At 40.5% G+C, this 20,330-nt stretch overlaps 1 protein-coding gene across 1 annotated transcript; it reads left to right on the top strand.

Moving 5' to 3' along the window:
• The first annotated feature begins 10,165 nt into the window (after window positions 1–10,165).
• On the top strand, window positions 10,166–11,381 carry npy2r (neuropeptide Y receptor Y2). The gene has a single exon (XM_026169336.2). It carries the CDS (start codon window positions 10,184–10,186, stop codon window positions 11,291–11,293), a length of 1,110 nt encoding a protein of 369 aa, XP_026025121.1. The 5' UTR covers window positions 10,166–10,183; the 3' UTR covers window positions 11,294–11,381.
• Window positions 11,382–20,330: the final 8,949 nt, after the last annotated feature.

The following is a 20,330-nucleotide window of genomic DNA, read 5'->3' as shown; positions in this document are numbered from 1 at the left end:
AACATTTAACGAGTCATTAAATGAGTTTATAGGAGTCATTCTATAGGTGCAAGTGTATGTCTGTCTTTCGTCTGAGTATCAAAGGCAGACCAAGACCAGAGTTAAAGAAGGATAATTGCCTTACCATTACACTTAAGCACTAATCCCGCAGAGAAGCACTACATATTGATTTAAGATAGGTTGATGTAATGGGCTGAACCCCACAGGTTCTAATAAAAGGAGTGCAGGTGCACAGACCCTGCTGAGATGGAAGTGTAACTGGGTTTTGTCGCCTCTAAAATTGACGATTTCCAGGGCTAAGTTGGATTCACTAAGAGAAATCTAATTTTCATTTCTATAATCTCACACGGTGTCAGATGTCTCCCTTATTCAGCTTCTATTAAATACCTCGAGACATATTTCACATGGCAGCTTTAAGAAAAAAAAGGTCTGTGTCTATGAGAAGAAAGTGGGCTAAATCTATTTTAAGAGCCCAAAAGCTAAAGCAGGAGTACACTGTGCGTAAACACTCTTATATTTCATTATAATCATTTTTTAATATTTATAATACACACAAACTGATAATATTTGAATGACTTTTTTACAGTTGAGACATTGAGCTGTAGGTGCCTTGAGCTTTATTATTGCTGTCACCAGTTTTCCCTACCCTAACTGTCAAACGTGGTCCAAACATTAACATTAGTGGCTATAGTTACTCAACTAAATGTCTGGAATTGTCCTTTTAAAATATTTCCAGGGCACTCAAACATTTCCTAGTTCTGTCACAAAATATATTTTGTATTTTTATGTATGCTCTGGACAACTTTTTTCCCATAAAAATCAGAGTCTGCTTCCACTGGAGGTCTCTTCCTGTTAAAGGGGAGTTCATTGCTGCCACTGTGGCTAAATGTTGCTGATTGGGGATTGTTCACATCCGTTATAATACAAAGTGCCACGAGGCAACAGTTGTTGTGAACTGGTGCTATATAAATAAAAATAAAAATAGTGGTAGCTGCCAGTGCCACGCCTCAGCGTCTTAGTGCATGCACACGTGGTATAAATTTTTATCATAGGTGACTTCCATGTTCAGTTATTGCATTCACAAGATATTCAGAAAATGTGACCTTTGACTTCGACCTCGGGATCAAGGTTCACTGATATTTGAATTTGTCCAAGGTTTTCAGTAGATGCACATATGGCATCAATTTCAAAACCCCGCATCACCTCCTTCTCCAGTTATTCATTCACAATCTTGGGTGTCCATGCTGTCCACCTGCCTGCCTGGTGGGGTGATGACAATAACCCATCAGCCTTTTGCAACTGAGGGGTAAAAAGTGAATTTCGCTTTCTTCTTAAGAACATTTTAAATTATGTAAATCAGAAATCTAAAGATATTAAATGCATGGTGGTGCTGTGGTCAGTGCTGTTCCCTCACAGCAAGAAGGTCCTGAGTTTGACTCCAACTTTGTTTCTGTGTGGAGTTTGCATGGGTTCTCTCCAGGTACTCCAGCTTCCTCCAACAGTCCACAGACATGCAGTTAATGATGTGTTAATTGGTGAGTCTAAACTGAGTTGTGAGTGTTGCTGGTTGTCTGTCTCTCTGTGTTAGTCCTGCATCAGACTGGTGACCTGTCCAGGGTGTACCCTGCCTCTCACCTATGATAACTCCAGCAAACCTGATAAGGATAAGCGGAAGAGAAAGGATGAATGGGTGCAATTTTACAAACAGTGTTTATAAATGTATTTAAACTCTATCACAGCGGTCCCCAAACCCCCGGGCCACGGACTGGTCCGTGAGTCATTTGGTACCGGGCCGCGAGAGTGAGACTCGGGTGTGAAATGTATGGTTTTCAGGGTTTTTATCGGTTTTTATCGTTATTTTGTTATCGTTTTTTTCGTTAACTCGGTTTTCCTGGGTCTTTTCACGTGTGTTATGAATAAATCTTATTTTTTTTTCGGTACCGGTACTAGTTTTATTTTGTTGTATTTATCCGCGACACCTTAAAGGCCGGTCCGTGAAAATATTGTCGGGCACAAACCGGTCCGTGGCGCAAAAAAGGTTGGGGACCTCTGCTCTATCAAAATCCTTTTGTAACACCACCAAAGTTTAACGTGGTTCTCTTCAGGACACTGACTGTACCACCAGAACATGATTTGGAAAATAACTAATCTATGAACATAATTTCTGTGACAGAGATTTGTAATTGTGGTATAGGAAGTTACTACTACTTATCAGAGGGTTTATGGTTTGATCCGCAGTTCTTTCAAGCCTCGTGTGTATTATTGTGGTGTGGAATTAGCTTTTGGACGGATAAAAAATGTGTAGGATAAAAGCGCTATACAAATGTGCGTGAAATGGTAAAAGTGGTTTGCGGTGCAAAAGTGCTTCAGGTGTTTGATAAGACTGGAAAAAGGCTTCAAAGGCTTCAAAATACAGTAGCCAATAAAGTGATAAGTGGGGTGAAGATGGCAAGAAATATGCTCTTCTGGAGAGTGGATGTGCACTGAAGGACGGAATTGAACAGCAGTGCATCCTGATGCGCTGATGTGCTTGAAATTACAGTGACGCACATCGTGACTCCACCAGTGTGAGGCTATAAAATATTTGCTGCACAAACTGCTTGAGTGAGTTTACCTAAACTCTCTTTCTTACAGATTTAAACAGACCAAACGCAGCTACTGTAAATGAGCCAAAACTGAAATTTCTGTCTTTGTTTATATAAAAATCTCATCTTTCAAGTGTTTTTCAAAGTTCATTTATACAATATAATAAGCATATTATCAAGGTAAGTTTGCTGTTAGCCAAATTTATATTTTTGGTAATGGTAACTGAATGGTCAGACATGTCATTGGTCAGCTGCAATGCTGATCCTGGATCAACTTTATTATGATGATATAGGAACAACAACATGAGCATGGGGATATCAGTGCGTACTCACATATGCAAATGACGCCCACGTTTACATGCAAATAAAGTCCAAGAACTACTCCGATGTCAAATCTGGAAGCTTTTGTAAGTAAACCAAACTACCCAAACGACTGTATCAGCCTGCAATGATGTGAAAATATATAGTGTCACTGTATACAACACTGTTATTTGCTCTGAACAGCATGTTCCTCAGATCCATTTCATCGCTTTTACTGAGCTTTTTAGCTCATTTTTCTGCATGTTAAACAAGTGTTTTGAACACACTGTCCATAAATGCTATCTTTTGATTGAGTTCTATGAATTTATTATTGTTGGCCACAATATCTTCCTGTTCCTGTTCTCCCTTATTTATTTATTTGTTTATTTTTGTTGCTTGCATATTACAGCTTTATTAGTTACTAGGAGTAAATATGACACAGCAGCAACTGCAGTAATTATGATAAATACTGAGGCAGAAAATTAGTCAACCAGAAGGCAGCGCGGCTATTAGCCCTGGCTGTGTGAGAGCAGTGTGGCAATGCTAATTTTAATTGACTACACTGGAAGCCCTGCATGTGTCTTGCTGTGCACAATGAAAATGTGCAGCAGCCATGAGTGAAGAGACTCATGATCACCTTTTGAGATACAGTGACGTAAACACACCAAGCAAGCTGGCTTTAAGTAAGAACTCAGTTTCATAACAAAAACACTTGCAAACGTTAGTGTAGCATTTTTCATGCCATTCTTCCTGTTTTTGTGTCATCTCTCTTCAAAATAAAGTAAAAATAATATTTAAAGTACAAATAATAATCATGTCAGAGGTTTACATTTCATTTGGACATCCACAAAGAATTGACCATGTGAGACAAAACTGATGTGGATTTGTCTACATGTTTCAGTTTTAACTCCATTAGTACTGACTGAAGGTAACACGTTTAACAGCATACAGCAAAATGTCCCCTGCATAATCACTTTAACTACAAACTGACATCTGGTCTTTGGATCTTAATATGATATCAGGTTCTGCAGCACTGACCAAGCAACGTTTGGTTTATCACTGTCTTTAATCGGTTAACGTCAGCTTCCACTGAAAAAGAGACGTTGCTCTAGCTGTCAGCTTTTACAGTCAGAATTGTGATCTGAATGCACTGTGGTGCTAAACTCAGTTTGCTTTTACAAGAACAGCTACATAGAGTCTCTACAGGCTCCTCTTGTTCATGTGAATCTTTTATCTGTTGATTTATTTATTTCTATTTCTGAGTATTTCAGTTATTACATTATATGTGGTACAGTATGAGCGCCTAGCACTCATAGGAAGCGGGGGCTGGGGAAATATTGGGCAAATATAATAAAAGAATAGAGTACGAATGGAAATGCAGAATGTATCGCCAACTGCTGCTCCTTTAAGAAAAACACAAACATGCAGCACACACAAAAATGAAAAATACACAGATACATAAATCAACAATTTTCTTGTAGCGTTAATGAGTGTGTCAGAGAGAGAGTGTGTTACAATGCCTGTGTCTTTGTCACAAATGTAATTGCTAATTAGGGTGGGAAGCCACAATAATGCCTCCCATGAGCCAGAAGCAGACAGAGATGGAACCAGAGATGGACAACTGCGCTATCTGCAGCCCCCAAGAGTACCTTAGACCTGTGGCCACACATCTCGGTGACAACCGCACACCCATCCCAGCAGGAGAAGGATTGAGGCCTCAGATGGGATGCCCACGACCAAAGGGTGAGAGTCTCAGAGTCAACCCTGCCAGAGGCTGGCCACCCTGGTGCAAGCTGAGAAGAGAAGAGTTGAGGGTCCCAGGCAGCCTAGAACTATCCCGCACCTGCCAGAGCCTGCTGACAAAGAGGAGGTCTAAGCCACGCCCAGCCTCCAAGGGAGCGGGCCAAAGTCCACACCAGAACATCCAGCCATGTACCCCAGAACCAACAAGCAACCTCATCCCAAGGAGGGGCAGAAGGGTCCAGCAGGGCGCAGGACCATGTTCCACAGGGGAAAAGGCATACAGTCCCCTGCATAATCACTTTAAGTACAAACTGACATCTGGTCTTTGGATCTTAATATGGCATCAGGTTCTGCAGCACTGACCACTGTCTTTATTTGGTTAACATTTGGTTTCTTTGCAACAGAGACGTTTCTCTGTGTATTTTATCATATCAAACACTTTGTTGTTCAGAATGATATATGTCGTGTCATCCTCTACAGACACACAGCAAGCAAAATTCTGCAGGTATTTAGGTTTGCTTCAGTTGTTTTTGATGTCTCCAGTGCACAATTCAATGATGTCTATGTAAATGCTGTCATGTTCAATTACCTGCTCGCTGCCAGTTGAGTGCATCAAATAAGTCTAATTTCTAAGATGTGAGCTGAGACAATGAATAACAAAATTGTACTGTAAAAAAAAGAAAAAGGTTATCCATGCACCCATGCATCCATTCTATTAATCGCTTCTCCAAGTCAGGGTCACAGGAGGCTGCAGCCTGTGAGGGTAAGAGGCTAAATAGGATGAATAAAACATGAAATAAGAGGCAAATAAATTCTGATTCATTTACATATTTATCCCTGCACTAGCTATTTAGTGAAACAGATACAATTTAAGAATTGTATAATAGAAAAAAACATTTTATTCTGACATAGAGTACACACACACACACACACACACACACACACACACACACACACACACACACACACACACACACACACATAATCTATGTGGACCTCTTACTAATACAGAAATGTTCTTTTTTTCCTTGACCAGGAGCTGAAGCCTTAAATCACAGTGTGAGGCATCTGCAATGACAAATGAAGAATCATTTCTTGCTACCATATTAAAGAAGATCATTTACACTCTGCTCAGCCTGCTGCAATCTTCCTGAAAGCCTTGCCCAGGTTTCCTGTTTTTCTTTCCTCATTATTTCACCATCTGTGTTGTAGCTCTATGGGCAAGTTTGGTAGGCGTTTGCCAAGGAGACAGTTCTACAGTAACTCAGTTCCTAATGGCCACATGGTGACTTGGTTTATAACAGCGGTAATCAAATGATTGCAATTATAAGCCGCAGGCTTAACAATTTGAAATGGACCTGCTTCACTGAACTAGACCTTAAGCTGGAACCTGCGCTGTTATTCACCAGAATATAAAAAGTGAGGTCTCTAATAATGAGTTTGTGGGGAAAAAAGACGTTTCAGAGGATGCTGATTGATGGCATCAGTGAAAAAAAGCGGCAGAGACTCACGGACGCTCATATAACTGAAACTGATATTGTTTCATGTAACAACGTAATTTAACAATGCAAACATACTAATAAACAATCAAAAAGAAAACAACATCAATTACATACAACTTTAATTACATACACTATACAGTGGCGTGTCTAGAAAATTTTTGTTGGGGGGGCCAGGTAGGGGCACAGATTTGGAGAAGGGTGGCAGATGTAATTGGCAGATAATGTTAAAAACAATTCTACCAACCGTTAACCATAATTCAATAACCCTGTAAACCTAATAACCGAATGCGCTTTTAACTCTTATTAGAATGAGATTTTAACCACTACGGTGCAAAGTTTTTAGATACTGCGTTGATAAAGTACAAGAGATACAATCAGTCAGTGTTTACTCAGCATTCAAGGACAGCAATATTTGCATAGTATTTTTACTGACATGTAGTGCACATATGTTTTGGGCAAAAACATTTTTGAATATTAAAATACGAACATTTTTAACATACAATTGGCACATTAGCCAATGCCAATGCAAAACCAATGCCTGTTAAAAAAAAGAAGATAATCTTCTCACAAACTGGTGTTTGATTTTGAAACAGGAAAAAAGTGGGGAAACAAATGAAAAGACTAACATTTGAATAAAACCTGAAAGCAAGTAAATACTTTCTATGCTGCCTTATGGTAAACTTTGGTAATATTGATGTATAAATAACAGCATTGGCTGATGATGAAATACAGTCAGCTGGCATGGTGACACTGCCAGTATTAACCTGCAGGGCTGGACTGGGACAAAAAATCGGGGATTTTGACTACAGACCGGCCCACCAGGTATTAAAGCCATAAAGACTTTGAATGAAAACAAATGCTGTTGTGACAGTGATGTACACAGTCTTTTTGGTATATGTATGATTTCTATCCATTTTACGTCAGATAAAAACTTTGTTCAGAGATTCAGATAATTATTTAATAAAAGCTAGATATTTGAATTGACAATAAAAAAAGAAAAGTATTTCTTTGTGCCCCCCTCTCCCTGTTAATGCCCTACCCAGCCCCCTGGCAACACTTTCCTAGACCTGCCCCTGCACAGTTACCAGCTGTCAGCTACGTAAAAAAGGATCCTGGTGTTATTTGTCTCTCAGAAACAGTTCATAACTTCCCTTCAACTCATTCCTGTCACCTAAAAGGTAAACCTGTTTCTCCATCACCTGTTCAGCTCTGATGATCCAGTAAGGACGTCTCCTGGTTTCATCTTCATGTTTCCCTCTCACCACATATCCAAACCGACATCATGACCAGCAGCTTTACAGCTGTGGCTCCAGCAAACATCAGCTGATACTAGAAATTAATGTTAAATAAATTCTAACAACAGCTGATCAAGCTTAAACGTGCTGCTGTTGTTTAGCGCGACATCTGCTGGTTTCCTCTTTCTGGCACAAAGTGGGCGATAAACAAACAAGAGAGCCGATCAGCTGATCATTGATCAGTTTCACGATTGAAGTAGCAATAGAAGAGGCAGCTGTAAAGACAGAATAACTCCAGCTGTGTGTCTTTTTTTCATTATAGCTAAAGTTCGGGACAAACTGCGTCTCTTCTCAGCTCAATACGAAACGTGTAATATTTTCTCTGAATGAAGGACCATTCCATTTTTTAAGGAGCTGTTGGCAACTCTACTAACTAACCTTATGAATAAAATAAAGTTCACTATCAGTAACATCATAGCAACCGAACAGCTGTATAGAAACTCGTCATTCTAGCTCAGGCAGTACGAGGTATTGTAACTGACTGTAAAAAGTCAGCTTAACAAAAATAAACTCCACCTAAACTTGGTTTATATCTGACCCAGATAGACTGCAGGTCATAACTTCTTACCTGAAGTTCAGTTCACCTGACACTCGGACCGGCGGCCACCTCGGGTCTCTCCTCCTGCCTCACCTTCCCTCATCCACCTGTTGCCTCTGTGGAAGCTCCGCCATAGCCACCACCAAACAACTGAGTTATTTTTAAACATTGGCCAGCATCTGGCCAATCCACCACCTCTCATTGTTCATGCCGTTACAAAAAAAATAAAAAAATAAGTCATCAGCCCACCATGCAAACGTCCGATGGCTAGTCCAGCTATGTTAACTTGTTAATCTTTCGCAGAAAAAATGTTTTCTGCGGTGCCGTCTTTTGTGCTTGGCTCTCCTACCTTTGCTAACATGATGCTCATAGTGCAGAAGCCGGTGCTCCATTCACTTACCCTCGGATATCTGAGCTTCACTGTGAAACCATAATCGTACATTTGATATTTCATTAAATTTTATTGTTTTAGCTTCGGAGTGGCACCTGGGGTGGCCAGTCTGGTTGGGGGGGGTGGCCTGTGCCCCAGGCCCCCGCTGGACACGCCACTGTTCAGCTCCTAAGTGTCCAGAGATAATTAACGCGTGGGTGGTAAATTTATGTCACATTTGACTCACTGCTTACAAAGTTGAGAAGATGCTAAATATGCTCTAGCTTGTGACTTGATTTTAAGTCACGGTAAATTTTGTTGTTGCAAGTAGCATTTCGAGGACATGTTGGAGTCACGTCCTAGCTGCACCTTGACGCATTTGGAGGAATCTGTTTAGAGTTTTTAATACCATACAATAGTGTTTATGTTCTAGGCGCAGTTATTAAACTGCAAATACTAATTATGAAAAACCCCAAAAGATAAAAGAAAAAGCTGCTACCGGTGCTGCGTAACAGTCTGCGGAGGCACACCCAGACTTCATCAGCGGAGTCCCTGTAATACGCAGATGCTGCAAGCACGTTGTCGCCAAGCTTATTTTTTTTTATTTTCTACATAAAACATTTTTATAATTGACTTTATAGTCTCATCTTCTCACAGTCTTTACACTTTGCTATTGCTCAAATGCTCCATATAAAGCACGCTACGCATCTGCACTTTTAGGTTTTCCTATTGTTGGCGCACATTTATTACATTTTGTACTCTCACAGGATGAAGATCCCCAAAAGACCGCGTTCTCGTTTCTTCTCTGTTACTTAACCCGCCTCGTTTTTCTGTATCGCTCAGTCTCACAGAGCAGTTAATGAACCCTCGACGCCAAACGGACCGCAGTGCGCACTGGCAAACTGTTGCGCGCTTTGCTGCTGCTGCTGTTTCTCAGAATAAGGACACTTTTTCTTCCCCCCCGCTGGTGTTTAAATGGGTTTGCTCATATGGACATGACAGGAACGAGAAGAAAAGCACCAAAACTTTACTAGCGGCACAAACGATGAGCGGAATCTAACAATCTCACTCTGCAGATTGAGGTGAGTGGATCTTGATCAGAGTAGCTGTCTCATTTATACTCAAACTGTCACGTGTTTTTTCTTGATAAATAGCCATCACAAATTGCCACATGACTTAATAACTGTTGCATTTGCAATTTTTTACAAGCCCCCCACAAAAGCGCGGTGCATCCTATAGGGCATGTAAATGTTAATTTAAGATTTTCACAATCCAGCAGCTGAGAAGGGGGTTAGTATTCTCAGCTAGTGACAGATTTGTGTTTGCCGCACTGAAAGATAATTGCGGCACTGCTCGTTACAGTATGTGGCTCTGGTTCCTGCGTTCATTGTATTCCAAGACCTCTTAAAAGGAAATCCACCCCATCAGAAGCGCATTGTGCTCTTGGATAGAAGCCAAGCCTTCGGAGTCAATATCTGCAATCACCCAAAGCAAACCTATGTGCCACCAACAAGTGTTCTGTCAAAACTCCGGTGTAACTGTGAGGTTTTTGGTAACTGGCTGATATTTAACATAAATGGTGGACTTTTCAAAGTTAAACCACATAAAAAAAAAAACTTTCAATGTATGAATTAATTAAAATGAGGGCTGTCCCTCAGTGACTTCTCACGTGTAGATTTGCATTTTACAGAGCTTACTTGTGATTTTGACTAATGCAGACTTAATACTAATACTACTAATAGAGCACGCAATATAAACTACTGGCTAATGGTTAATAGACTATTACATGAGCCACAACTAATGTCCATATCGACTTTTTGTTCCACAGATTTACTCTGGTTCTTTTAGTCATGAACACAGCAGAACAATTAAACATGACTCAAGTAGAAGATTATCAGCTTCAACCTTCTAACTGCTGCTCAACCGCGTACACAGTGTATGGTGAGAACTTTCTCATGGAGGATGACAGCACAAGGCTGGTTGCAGTTCAAGTTATCCTCATCCTTGCTTACAGCACAATCATCCTGTTTGGAGTCACTGGGAACTCCTTAGTGATATATGTCGTCTACAAGTTCAAAAATCTGCGGACCGTGACCAATTTCTTTATCGTAAACTTGGCTGTTGCTGACTTGCTCGTAAACACGCTGTGCTTACCTTCCACCCTTGTCAACACCCTCTATGGCAAATGGATGTTTGGTCAGGTGTTGTGCTTCATGCTACCCTGTGCTCAAGGCATGGCTGTGCACGTGTCCACCATCACTCTGAATATCATTGCTCTAGACCGCCACAGGAACATTGTCTACCACATGGAGACTAAGATGTCCAAAGACATGTGTGCTGTTGTTATCGTCATCACGTGGGCCGTCAGTGCCCTGTTGGCTAGTCCCCTTGCCATTTTCAGGGAGTACGAGATGCTTGATCTGTCGCCGGCCGAGACTCTTCACGTGTGTGCGGAGAAGTGGCCGGGAAGCAGCATGAATGGAGCCATCTACAGTACATCGATGCTTCTGATTCAGTACTGTTTGCCTTTAATAATCAACTCTGTCGCTTACATTCGCATCTGGAATAAACTGAAGAATCACATGGCTCATCGAAACGATCGAAATGACCGTAATCAGCGAAGGAAGAAGACAACCAAGATGCTCCTGACCATGGTGGTGGTCTTTGCCGTCAGCTGGTTGCCTTTCCACGCCTTCCAGTTGGCCGTTGACATCGACAGCAGCGTGCCGTACATGAAGGACTTCAAGCTGCTTTTCACTGTGTTCCATATCATAGCAATGTGCTCAACATTCGTCAACCCCATCCTGTACGGCTGGATGAACAACAACTACAGGATGGCTTTTATGTCTGTGTTTAAGTGTTTCCCGCTTTCCAGCGTGACCGCAAGATGCTCCAAAGCCAGAGAGACACAGAAAGACGAAGATGGAGTTTGTACTGATTGTAAATCAACAAATGTCTAAAGTTGCACAATTTAAGGGAATGGACTGATAATTAGTTGTTCAAATGTGAAGTGTGTATTTTATGTTTATTTTGGGCATTTTGACCACACATAATAATGGATGATTAAAATGACTTTTTAAATGTTTTAAAGGGCTTAAACTTTAAAATAGCTAACTTCTAACATCAAATAGAGCAACAAAGGGGGGCATCATTAACACACCTGTGAAACTGTACTCACGGCTTCGTAACATACATGTATACGTCTTTAATCTTAATCATTTAAAATACGGCGGATCCAATCTGCCATCCGCAATATACTGGTGTTATCTACATTTTTGCAGTCAGAAAAATAACTGACAAATACCCGCTGCAATAATGAACTTCTCAATTTTGATTTCTGTTCAGCAACGCCACCAGTACAGCTCTCTTACAATATCTGCATAACATGAATTGATTTTAAGCTTTTCTGATTTTTTCCTTCAAATTCTTGGTTCGGCTCCCACCCTTAAGTTGCCACAAAATCTTCTCAAACATCAGAATAAGCTTCATCGACACTAGAATGAAACAACAATATATTATTGTGACAAAAAAGCTGAAAAGCAAAAACCTCTCATAATCTCACGTTTTTCTGATTGTTCACCCTAATCATTTATTTTCCTGCTCACGCTGATGCCAGGCTGCACAGACTTTAATGGCGTATTTATCGACACATTTTACTGAAATGTAGCAAAGTCTTGACATGTTTAATTAATTAATTAATTAGCTAATTAGATTATTTTCTCACAATATGAATAAATAATTAAAACAGTAAGCATTTTTATCATAAGCAATTAAAAAAAATTGATGTTTGTAATCATTAATTTATTTTTATTTTACTTTTTTTTTTTTTTGGTCCCTGCCACACTTTTTTAAGGAATTTGTCTTGTTGTGTTAGAAATGCACACACTGATAAGACACAAGACTTGAAGACAAACACCAAACTTCTATGTCAAAATGAAACTTTGCAGTCTAACCTAGCAATTGCTTTTCAAACAATTAAACCTTTAGAGGGGCAATAACTGTATCTGCTGCTCACATTTGTGAACACAGAAACAGAAAAGTTTAACAGCTGTATTGGTTGTTCTTATAGGGTTATATAGAAACTCACTGAAACAAAATAAATATGGAATAATGAAAAAATGTAAGGTAAACAAAAAAAGTACTGTTTGATCCTGTCATTTGTTATGCTCCACACGTCACATCGTCCACATCACGAGCTGTGCCATCCGTGGCTTGGCAACGGGGAAGATATCACCCTGCTCTTCTGTCGAGTGGACTGAAATCACATTGATGTACTTGCATGCCTTTCATTGCTTGAAAAAGAGGACCGGACCAAGGTATGTTCTTGGTTCTGATCTTCTCCCTCCTATTCCCCTTATCTTCCTCTTCCTCCCACCCTCTTTATCTCAAAGTTTGCAGAGTTTTTACAAGGGAGTTGAGCTACTAAGGTTCAGACTGCCTGTTGTATAACTGATTTCAAGCATGTGTGGGTGTTTCCAGGTATGTTTGGCAAAGACTGGAGAGAAGTGTTATCTCAATGATTGCAAGAGATTTCATTCTTCACCAACGTGTTGGAAGAAACACGTGTGGTGTTTAACAAGCAGTGTTCTGCACAACTGCATCAGATTACAAAGTATTAAAGAATATCTGCTCTTGCAGATATTCTTTAATACTCATTTTGTTCCATGAATCTTTGTTCGACAGCAGTCTTTTACACAGGAGCATGTAGAATAAATAAAATAAGAAGAATAAATAGAACCTAGGCTGTACTAAATTGGCTGTTGCTAAGTGTTTGACTTGGATTGGGCAATTAAGAATAAATACTTAATAATAAATAACAGACAAATTATGATATAATTGAAAGAATTGAATATCCAGTGAATTTAATGTTTAAGTTGCCAGTTCAGCTCAGGCTTCCAGGGTTGTAAAGATATAGTTGGAAAAGTTAACGTATCCATGCTTCTGTTTAAGCATTCACTTTCAACATGCAAGAAAGCAGCAAAGCTGTAATGGTTTACAAGGTTAACAAACTGTGGCAAAATGAAAATGTGCTATTATGAGCTCAGTGTTTGCAGTGATGGTTCAAATATACTATCATTATGTTGATCATGTGCTTTCTTGTGCTTCTCATAGCATCAACACGTTTAGAGACGATTCAGCAGAAGAGCCCAGCTGAGACAAGCAAGTGAAACCAAGAACAGGCTTTTTACCCGAATTATCGTATTCCCGTTAAATCCTTGCATCTATTTAATTTTTCCTTAAACTTTTACGTGTGGTTAATGCTAAACTCCTAAACTTTATTTCTGACATAGAGTGGCTCTTTTCTAACTAATCTGCATCGTAAACAACACTTAATCTGACTGGGTTTTAAAGATTTCTTTGATGCTCTTGTTAATGGTCATGATTTGAATGCATGGTTTGAAGTACAGGAGTCGTGAATACGTTGAAATTTTGACTGTGATCATCTGTGGTCACAGTTATAAAACTGTGTACAATGATGACGTTATTGCCTTCCTGTGTGAATTAACCTTCATACACACTTATTTTATTGATAGATAATGAATATGAAATACATTTTAATCTGTGACATGTAAATGTAACAAATTTAAGAAATGGCATGTGAAGTAAATTCCACTAATTATTCTGTTCTTGCTTTAAATTTGAGAATCATTTGATATTCAGTGGTGTCTTAGCTGTAGTTGCAGATGTTTGCATGTTTTTGTTTTTTAATTTAATTCTGAGTTCAACAGGAAAGTAAAATAGTTCCCACCCCTCCCCGAATTGTCTTTGTTTGCAGTGAGCATTGTAATCACCACTATTCACTCTTACACTGATTATCTCGGCACTCAGGTTTTAAAGTGTTCTTCCTGTTGACCGCGTCCTTAGTGATTTACTTTACGTGTACGTGAGGACCCAAGGGACTGGGATATTGGCTGTGGGTCTCCATTTTTAGTAAGCTATTCATGGTGTATTCAGCATTAAATCAATAATTGTTTCTTTGGCTGTTTGGCAGAGCAGGTGCTGCTGTCACAAAGCATCTGTCCAGGATGAGGGTACATACTAATCAAATAAATTGAACAATAGCTTGAAAACAAATTCGATTTTATTATTTTTTGCTGATCGCCATGTCCTTTGGCTTTCATACAAGAAAGCACTTAAGTCATCTGCCATGTCAATCTCACGACTTTCTGTCAACATGTATTAATATTTAATTAATGACATTTTGTTAGATATCGTGAGCATTGATTTTGCCAATTAATTGTATTCCCATTGTGAAATAATTAGATGGTGTGGCAGGATACTAATCAGTTGATTCACATGTAGAGAAGAAAATTTTATTGGTTATTGGTGATTCCCTGGGTTTCTTCAGCCACTTGAGTGGCTTTCTGTTATTATATATACAACACAGTGTAAAAGTCTTGAGTCCTCCCTGATTTCTTCACGTTTTCCCAGGAAAATTTGAAATAAGTGCAGTGATTTACTGAAATGTGCACACATGGAAATACAGCATATAAGGCCAAAACAAGGTTTATAATTTTAATGAGCTTGAAAGTAAATGTTCGGTATGACCACCTTTATTCTTCAAGACAGCCTGGAAGCTTTCTTGTCTTGTTTCTTTAAGTGGTCTTCAGGAATAGTTCTCCAGGCTTCTTAAAGGACATTCAAAGCTCTTCTTTGGATGTTTCTGCCTTTTGTTCTGCTCTCTGTCAAAATGATCCCCCCACACTGCTTGCTGAGTCCGGGCTCTGGTGAAGCCAATCCATGACTCCCCGTGTCCCACAGTGTGTTTCGCTTTTGTTGCATTAGCAGTGTGTTTGGGATAATTGTCATGCGAAAAAATGAAGTCATGCTTTCCAGGTCATACTGCATGGTGAATCAAAATCTGATTTTTTTTTACAAGATGTCCAACACTACTGGCTGAAACACAGCCCCAAACCATGACAGAGCCTCCACCATGTTTTACAAATGGCTGTAGATACTCACTGTTGTACCTTTCTGCTGACCTCCTCCATACATACTGACGACAGATGGAGCTAAAATGTTCAATTTAGATGAATTACTACAAGGCCACTGATTTTCAGTCCAGTTCCTGTGTAATTTGGCACACCTCAGCCGTTTCCCTTCACTTCCTTTCCTGAAGAATTGCTTCTTGATATGAACCCTTCCACTGAAAGCGTTTCTGATGAAGCTTCAGTGAGGAGTAGATGGATCAAAGTTTCAGATGTATCTTTTAGGTCCAGTGTCTGGTCTTTGCTGGATGGTTCCCCCCATTTCTCAAGGACATGACTTTCAGACACTGGTTATCTGCCAAAGATCAGTTTTAAGCTTTCCACTTACTCTTTTGTCTTACACTTGTCCAGTTTCCTCAAAGGACACACTGCACATCATGTTGGGATATGCCAAGGTTTTGGCTAATAGTTCTTTGGGAATCAGTGTGTTGGTACAACATGGTTATTTCATGTCTGTCAAACTGTATTATCTTTGACATTTCTGACGTATTCAACAAAGGAAATGGAAACAAATGTTGTGTTTCTGCAACAGCGTCATAGTAAAACTTAAATCTTGGTTCTCTCTTAAGCTGTCAGTTACTTGTAGAAACAACAATTTTTCATCCTTTGGTCGTTTTTTTATGCTTGAATCATTCGTAGGTCAATGTTAAGTGTTGTAACAAACAACAACATTTATCTGAAAACGATCAGGTACAAGTACTAGACTGAAAATGAGTGGAAAAGCAGTATTTTCTTTCTACTATACGTTAATTGCACAACTGAAATCAATTATATCTGGTTGACTGAAATTTGCATCAGATGGTAAAGTGGTGCAGGTGAAGTCTAAAATGTATGTTAATGTGTTGATCTAAAGTGAAAGTTTGTGTGCAAACCTTTTCCAATAAACTTTTAAGTAATGTGACCAACATCAGATTTATTTTGTATAAGCAAACAACATGTTAGCAGCAGCTACAGAAACAGAAAATGTCCATTCATATATCATATAAAAAGTAGCTCATACCTACCGTGACATCTCCAACTGGTGTGTGAGATACCAAGTCTGGCATTTTGGTCCCTTATTTATTTTATTTTTTAAAAACTTGGTCCTCGGAGTGGATAAAGCTAGGTTTGTTAGCTAGGCGCGTCACTGATTATGTTGTAATAGTAAATGTTATAAAACCTCCCGAGCATTTCCTCGTTGGAATCGCTCAGCTCTAGGTGTCACAGTTTGTTTGTATCCTTAGAAGTTTTTCTTTCCTCAGAGAAAGAGTATAAACCTAAACAGTAAATGGCTTTTGACTGTGATTTTGTCCAGCTTCTGCAAGAGTTTTCTGAATATTCAACGTGCTAGATTTGTAGATTAGTAACGTGTTGTTGATAGCAATTATGTTTTAATTGACTTAACCTCCTGCTCGGGTTAATGTGTGAAACTTCTGGCTAATTTCCAGCACCTGATTAAGATGTAGGTCAAATATACTGACAGGTTAAAAAGCTTAGAAAGTGCTGGAGGGTTTGACTAGCAGCCGTTAATCAAGATGTTTTATGAGTGCAGATTAAAGAAATTAATTTAGGTACAATCTCTTGATTAATAATTCACAATTATCTTAAATGTTAAATTCGGACCTAGAGAAAATTCACCACAATTGCTACTTAGGTAATTAATTTAACCTCAAAACACTTCAAAAACATCATGTAGAATGGTCATAACAGAACAAACAATAATGCTATGGCTCCCCCTGCTGTCTCAACAGGTTCATGTCATATAAACTAAAGTTACTCTCCAATATTTTAAGACAGTTAATCATAGTATTGGTAATATTGAGTATTATTGTTTATTTAACACTGGACTAGATCCAGCACTGCAATAGTTGAGATCATGGAGAATTTCAAGGATTTTATAACACTTAACCACATGCTGTATTTTTATTTTATGACTCCAATTGTGTGCTACCACAGTTTCAATCTGACATCCTGGAAATTAGAATCGGATGTTGACTGAGGATAAAAATAAAGTTATGCGGTTTTGTGCGTCTGCAGTGACAGATTCATCTGCCTGTTTTGCTCTTTTGCAGACTCAGTTGTGTAACTCTCCATTGTTCTTTGAAATGGTGCATAACAAGGTTAGCTACTCATTCACTCAAGAGGAATTGTGCGATATGGTGCACAACAAACAATACAAAGAGGCCAACGAACTAAGGAGTGGCTGTCGTATTGCATATAGGTGATCTCACAGGGTGGTTGCTGCCAGTGTTGATGAGGTTTTCCTCAAAAATTGTAGATTAGAGAGATGAGGCTGCTGTTTTTAATCAAGGCCACACACATTCCCAAAAGAACCACAGTAAGTGAAATCACTTTGATGACTTTACAATCTTCGTGGCTATATACATGGTACATACTACATAGTATTTGGTGATCCACTTGATTTGGTCATCTTGCCTAATTTTAGCTTTGCTTTTACTTCAAAATACATCCTTGACAAACATAAAAATTTGTTAGCTAGTCTAAAAGGGATCTTGAAATTTCTCACATATAGACTGAGCCACTGAATTCCCCTTTTGTGGTAGCATCCGTGCCAATCCACTGCTTTACAAAACACTCCAGACTTAGCATGTGAACTGCTAACAGCTAATGTTGTCAGAATCAGAATCAGAATCAGAATGGGGTTTATTGCCAAATGTTGAGCAGGTTTACAACATTAGGAAATTGCTGCGGTGCTTCAGTGCAAACATGCTGTCATAAATAGCACTTAAATAGACATGGAAAAAAATAAAAGTAGGGATAAGAATTAAAAGTGCTACGTGGAAAGATATGTGCATGAGATATACATGAGATATATACATGAGAATAAGAATTAAGAGTGCTACATTGAAAGATATATACATGAGTGCAGGTGGTGATCAGTGCCAAACATAGAATGATGCAGTGACACAGCGTAGGGTCATGTGTTAGTAGTGGGAACAGTCGTACGTTTATTGTTCATGTGTCCAACAGCAGAGGGGAAGAAACTGTTCTTATGGCGAGAGGTTCTGGTGCGAATGGACCGGAGCCTCCTGCCTGAGGGGAGCAGGTCAAACAGACTGTGACCAGGGTGAGAAGGGTCAGCTGAGATCCGAGCTGCACGCCGCAATGTCCTGGAGGTGTACAGGTCCTGCAAAGATGGGAGTCTGCAGCCAATCACCTTCTCAGCAGAGCGCACAACACGCTGCAGTCTCTGTTTGTCCCTGATAGTGGCTCCAGCGTACCACACGGTGATGGAGGAGGTGAGGATGGACTCGATGATTGCGGTGTAGAACTGCATCATCGTCCGTGTTGGCAGGTTGAATTTCTTCAGCTGCCTCAGGAAGTACATCCTCTGCTGGGCTTTCTTGATGACGGAGGTGATGGTGGGCTCCCACTTCAGGTCCTGGGTGATGGTGGTACCCAGGAAGCGGAATGAGTCCACAGAGGTGATGGGGGTGTCAGTCAGGATGATGGGGGGGAGTGGGGCTGTGTGCTTCCTGAAGTCCACAATAATCTCCACTGTCTTCTGGGCATTCAGCACCAGGTTGTTGTGGCTGCACCAGGACACCAGACGTTCAACCTCCCTCCTGTAGGCAGACTCATCCCCGTCCGAGATGAGTCCAATAACGGTGGTGTCATCTGCAAACTTGATTAGCTTGACAGACTGGTGGGTGGAGGTGCAGCAGTTGGTGTACAGGGAGAAGAGCAGAGGAGAAAGAACACAGCCCTGAGGGGAGCCGGTGCTGATGGTCCGGGAGTCCGAGACATTCTTTCCCAGCCTCACATGCTGCTTCCTGTCCGTCAGGAAGTCAGTGATCCACCGGCAGATGGGATCAGGCACATTCATCTGGGAAAGCTTGTCTCGGAGATGGTCTGGAAGGATGGTGTTGAAGGCAGAGCTGAAGTCCACAAACAGGATCCTGGCGTAGGTTCCTGGGGAGTCCAGATGCTGCAGGATGAAGTGTAGGGCCATGTTGATGGCGTCGTCTACAGACCTGTTGGCTCTGTATGCAAACTGCAGGGGGTCCAGGAGGGGGGCCGTGAGGGTCCTGAGATGGGAGAGAACTAGGCGCTCAAAAGACTTCATGACCACAGATGTCAGAGCCACAGGTCTGTAGTCATTTAGTCCAGTGATCCTAGGTTTCCTGGGGACAGGGATTATGGTGGAGGACTTGAAGCAGGCAGGCACATGACATGCCTGCAGTGAGGAGTTGAAAATGCCAGAAAACACTGGGGCCAGCTCGTTTGCACAGTGTCTGAGGGTGGCAGGAGACACACCGTCTGGACCGGGAGCTTTCCGAGCATTCAGGTTCTTAAACTGCTTCCTCACATCTGCTTCATGAATATGAAGAGTTGTGGTGGGAGGAGGTGGTGTGAAATCCTCTTTTGTGTGGGGTGAGGAGGGGGGTGTTGTAGGTGAACGGTTTGAAGGTGGTGATGGCTCTATGTAGGGGGGAGAGGTGGGGGAATTAGTGTCCAAAGTGTCTCTATTGTTGGGGCCGTTGGAGGTGTGAAGGCTGCCTGATGGCTCGTCAAAACGGCAGTAGAAGTCGTTAAGGGTGTTGGCTAAGAGCAAGTCATCAGTGGAGTGGGGTTTTTTTTTGTCGTGGCTAACAAATGCTTATAGCCATAAAGCTTATAAACGGCCAACATTTAATATCCACCTTTCAAATATGAAGCAGGTGGATATTTCACACCAATGATGGGCATACAACCATGCCAGAGATTTAATGAGTTTGTACATGTTGAATTTTAACAAATACATTCATCGTTTTAATTTGCTAACATCTGTTAGCTTAAACCACAGGTGTCGAACTCCAGGCCTCGAGGGCTGATGTCCTGCAGGTTTTAGATATGTCCTCGATCCAACACAGCTGATTCAAATGGCTAAATTACCTCCTCAACATGTCTTGAAGTTCTCCAGAGGCCTGGTAATGAACTAATCATTTGATTCAGGTGTGCTCACCCAGTGTGACATCTAAAACCTGCAGGACACCGGCCCTCGAGGCCTGGAGTCCGACACCTCTTG

This window comes from Astatotilapia calliptera, chromosome 6, assembly GCF_964374335.1.
Source record: "Astatotilapia calliptera chromosome 6, fAstCal68.1, whole genome shotgun sequence".
Taxonomy (NCBI): Eukaryota; Metazoa; Chordata; class Actinopteri; order Cichliformes; family Cichlidae; genus Astatotilapia; species Astatotilapia calliptera.
Note: the sequence above shows the minus strand (reverse complement) of the source record. Positions and strands in the feature narration are given on the sequence as shown.

What these genes read in the sequence shown, in the direction of transcription:
- npy2r (XM_026169336.2), top strand. Translation starts at nt 10,184, where the DNA reads ATGAACACAGCAGAACAATTAAACATGACTCAAGTAGAAGATTATCAG.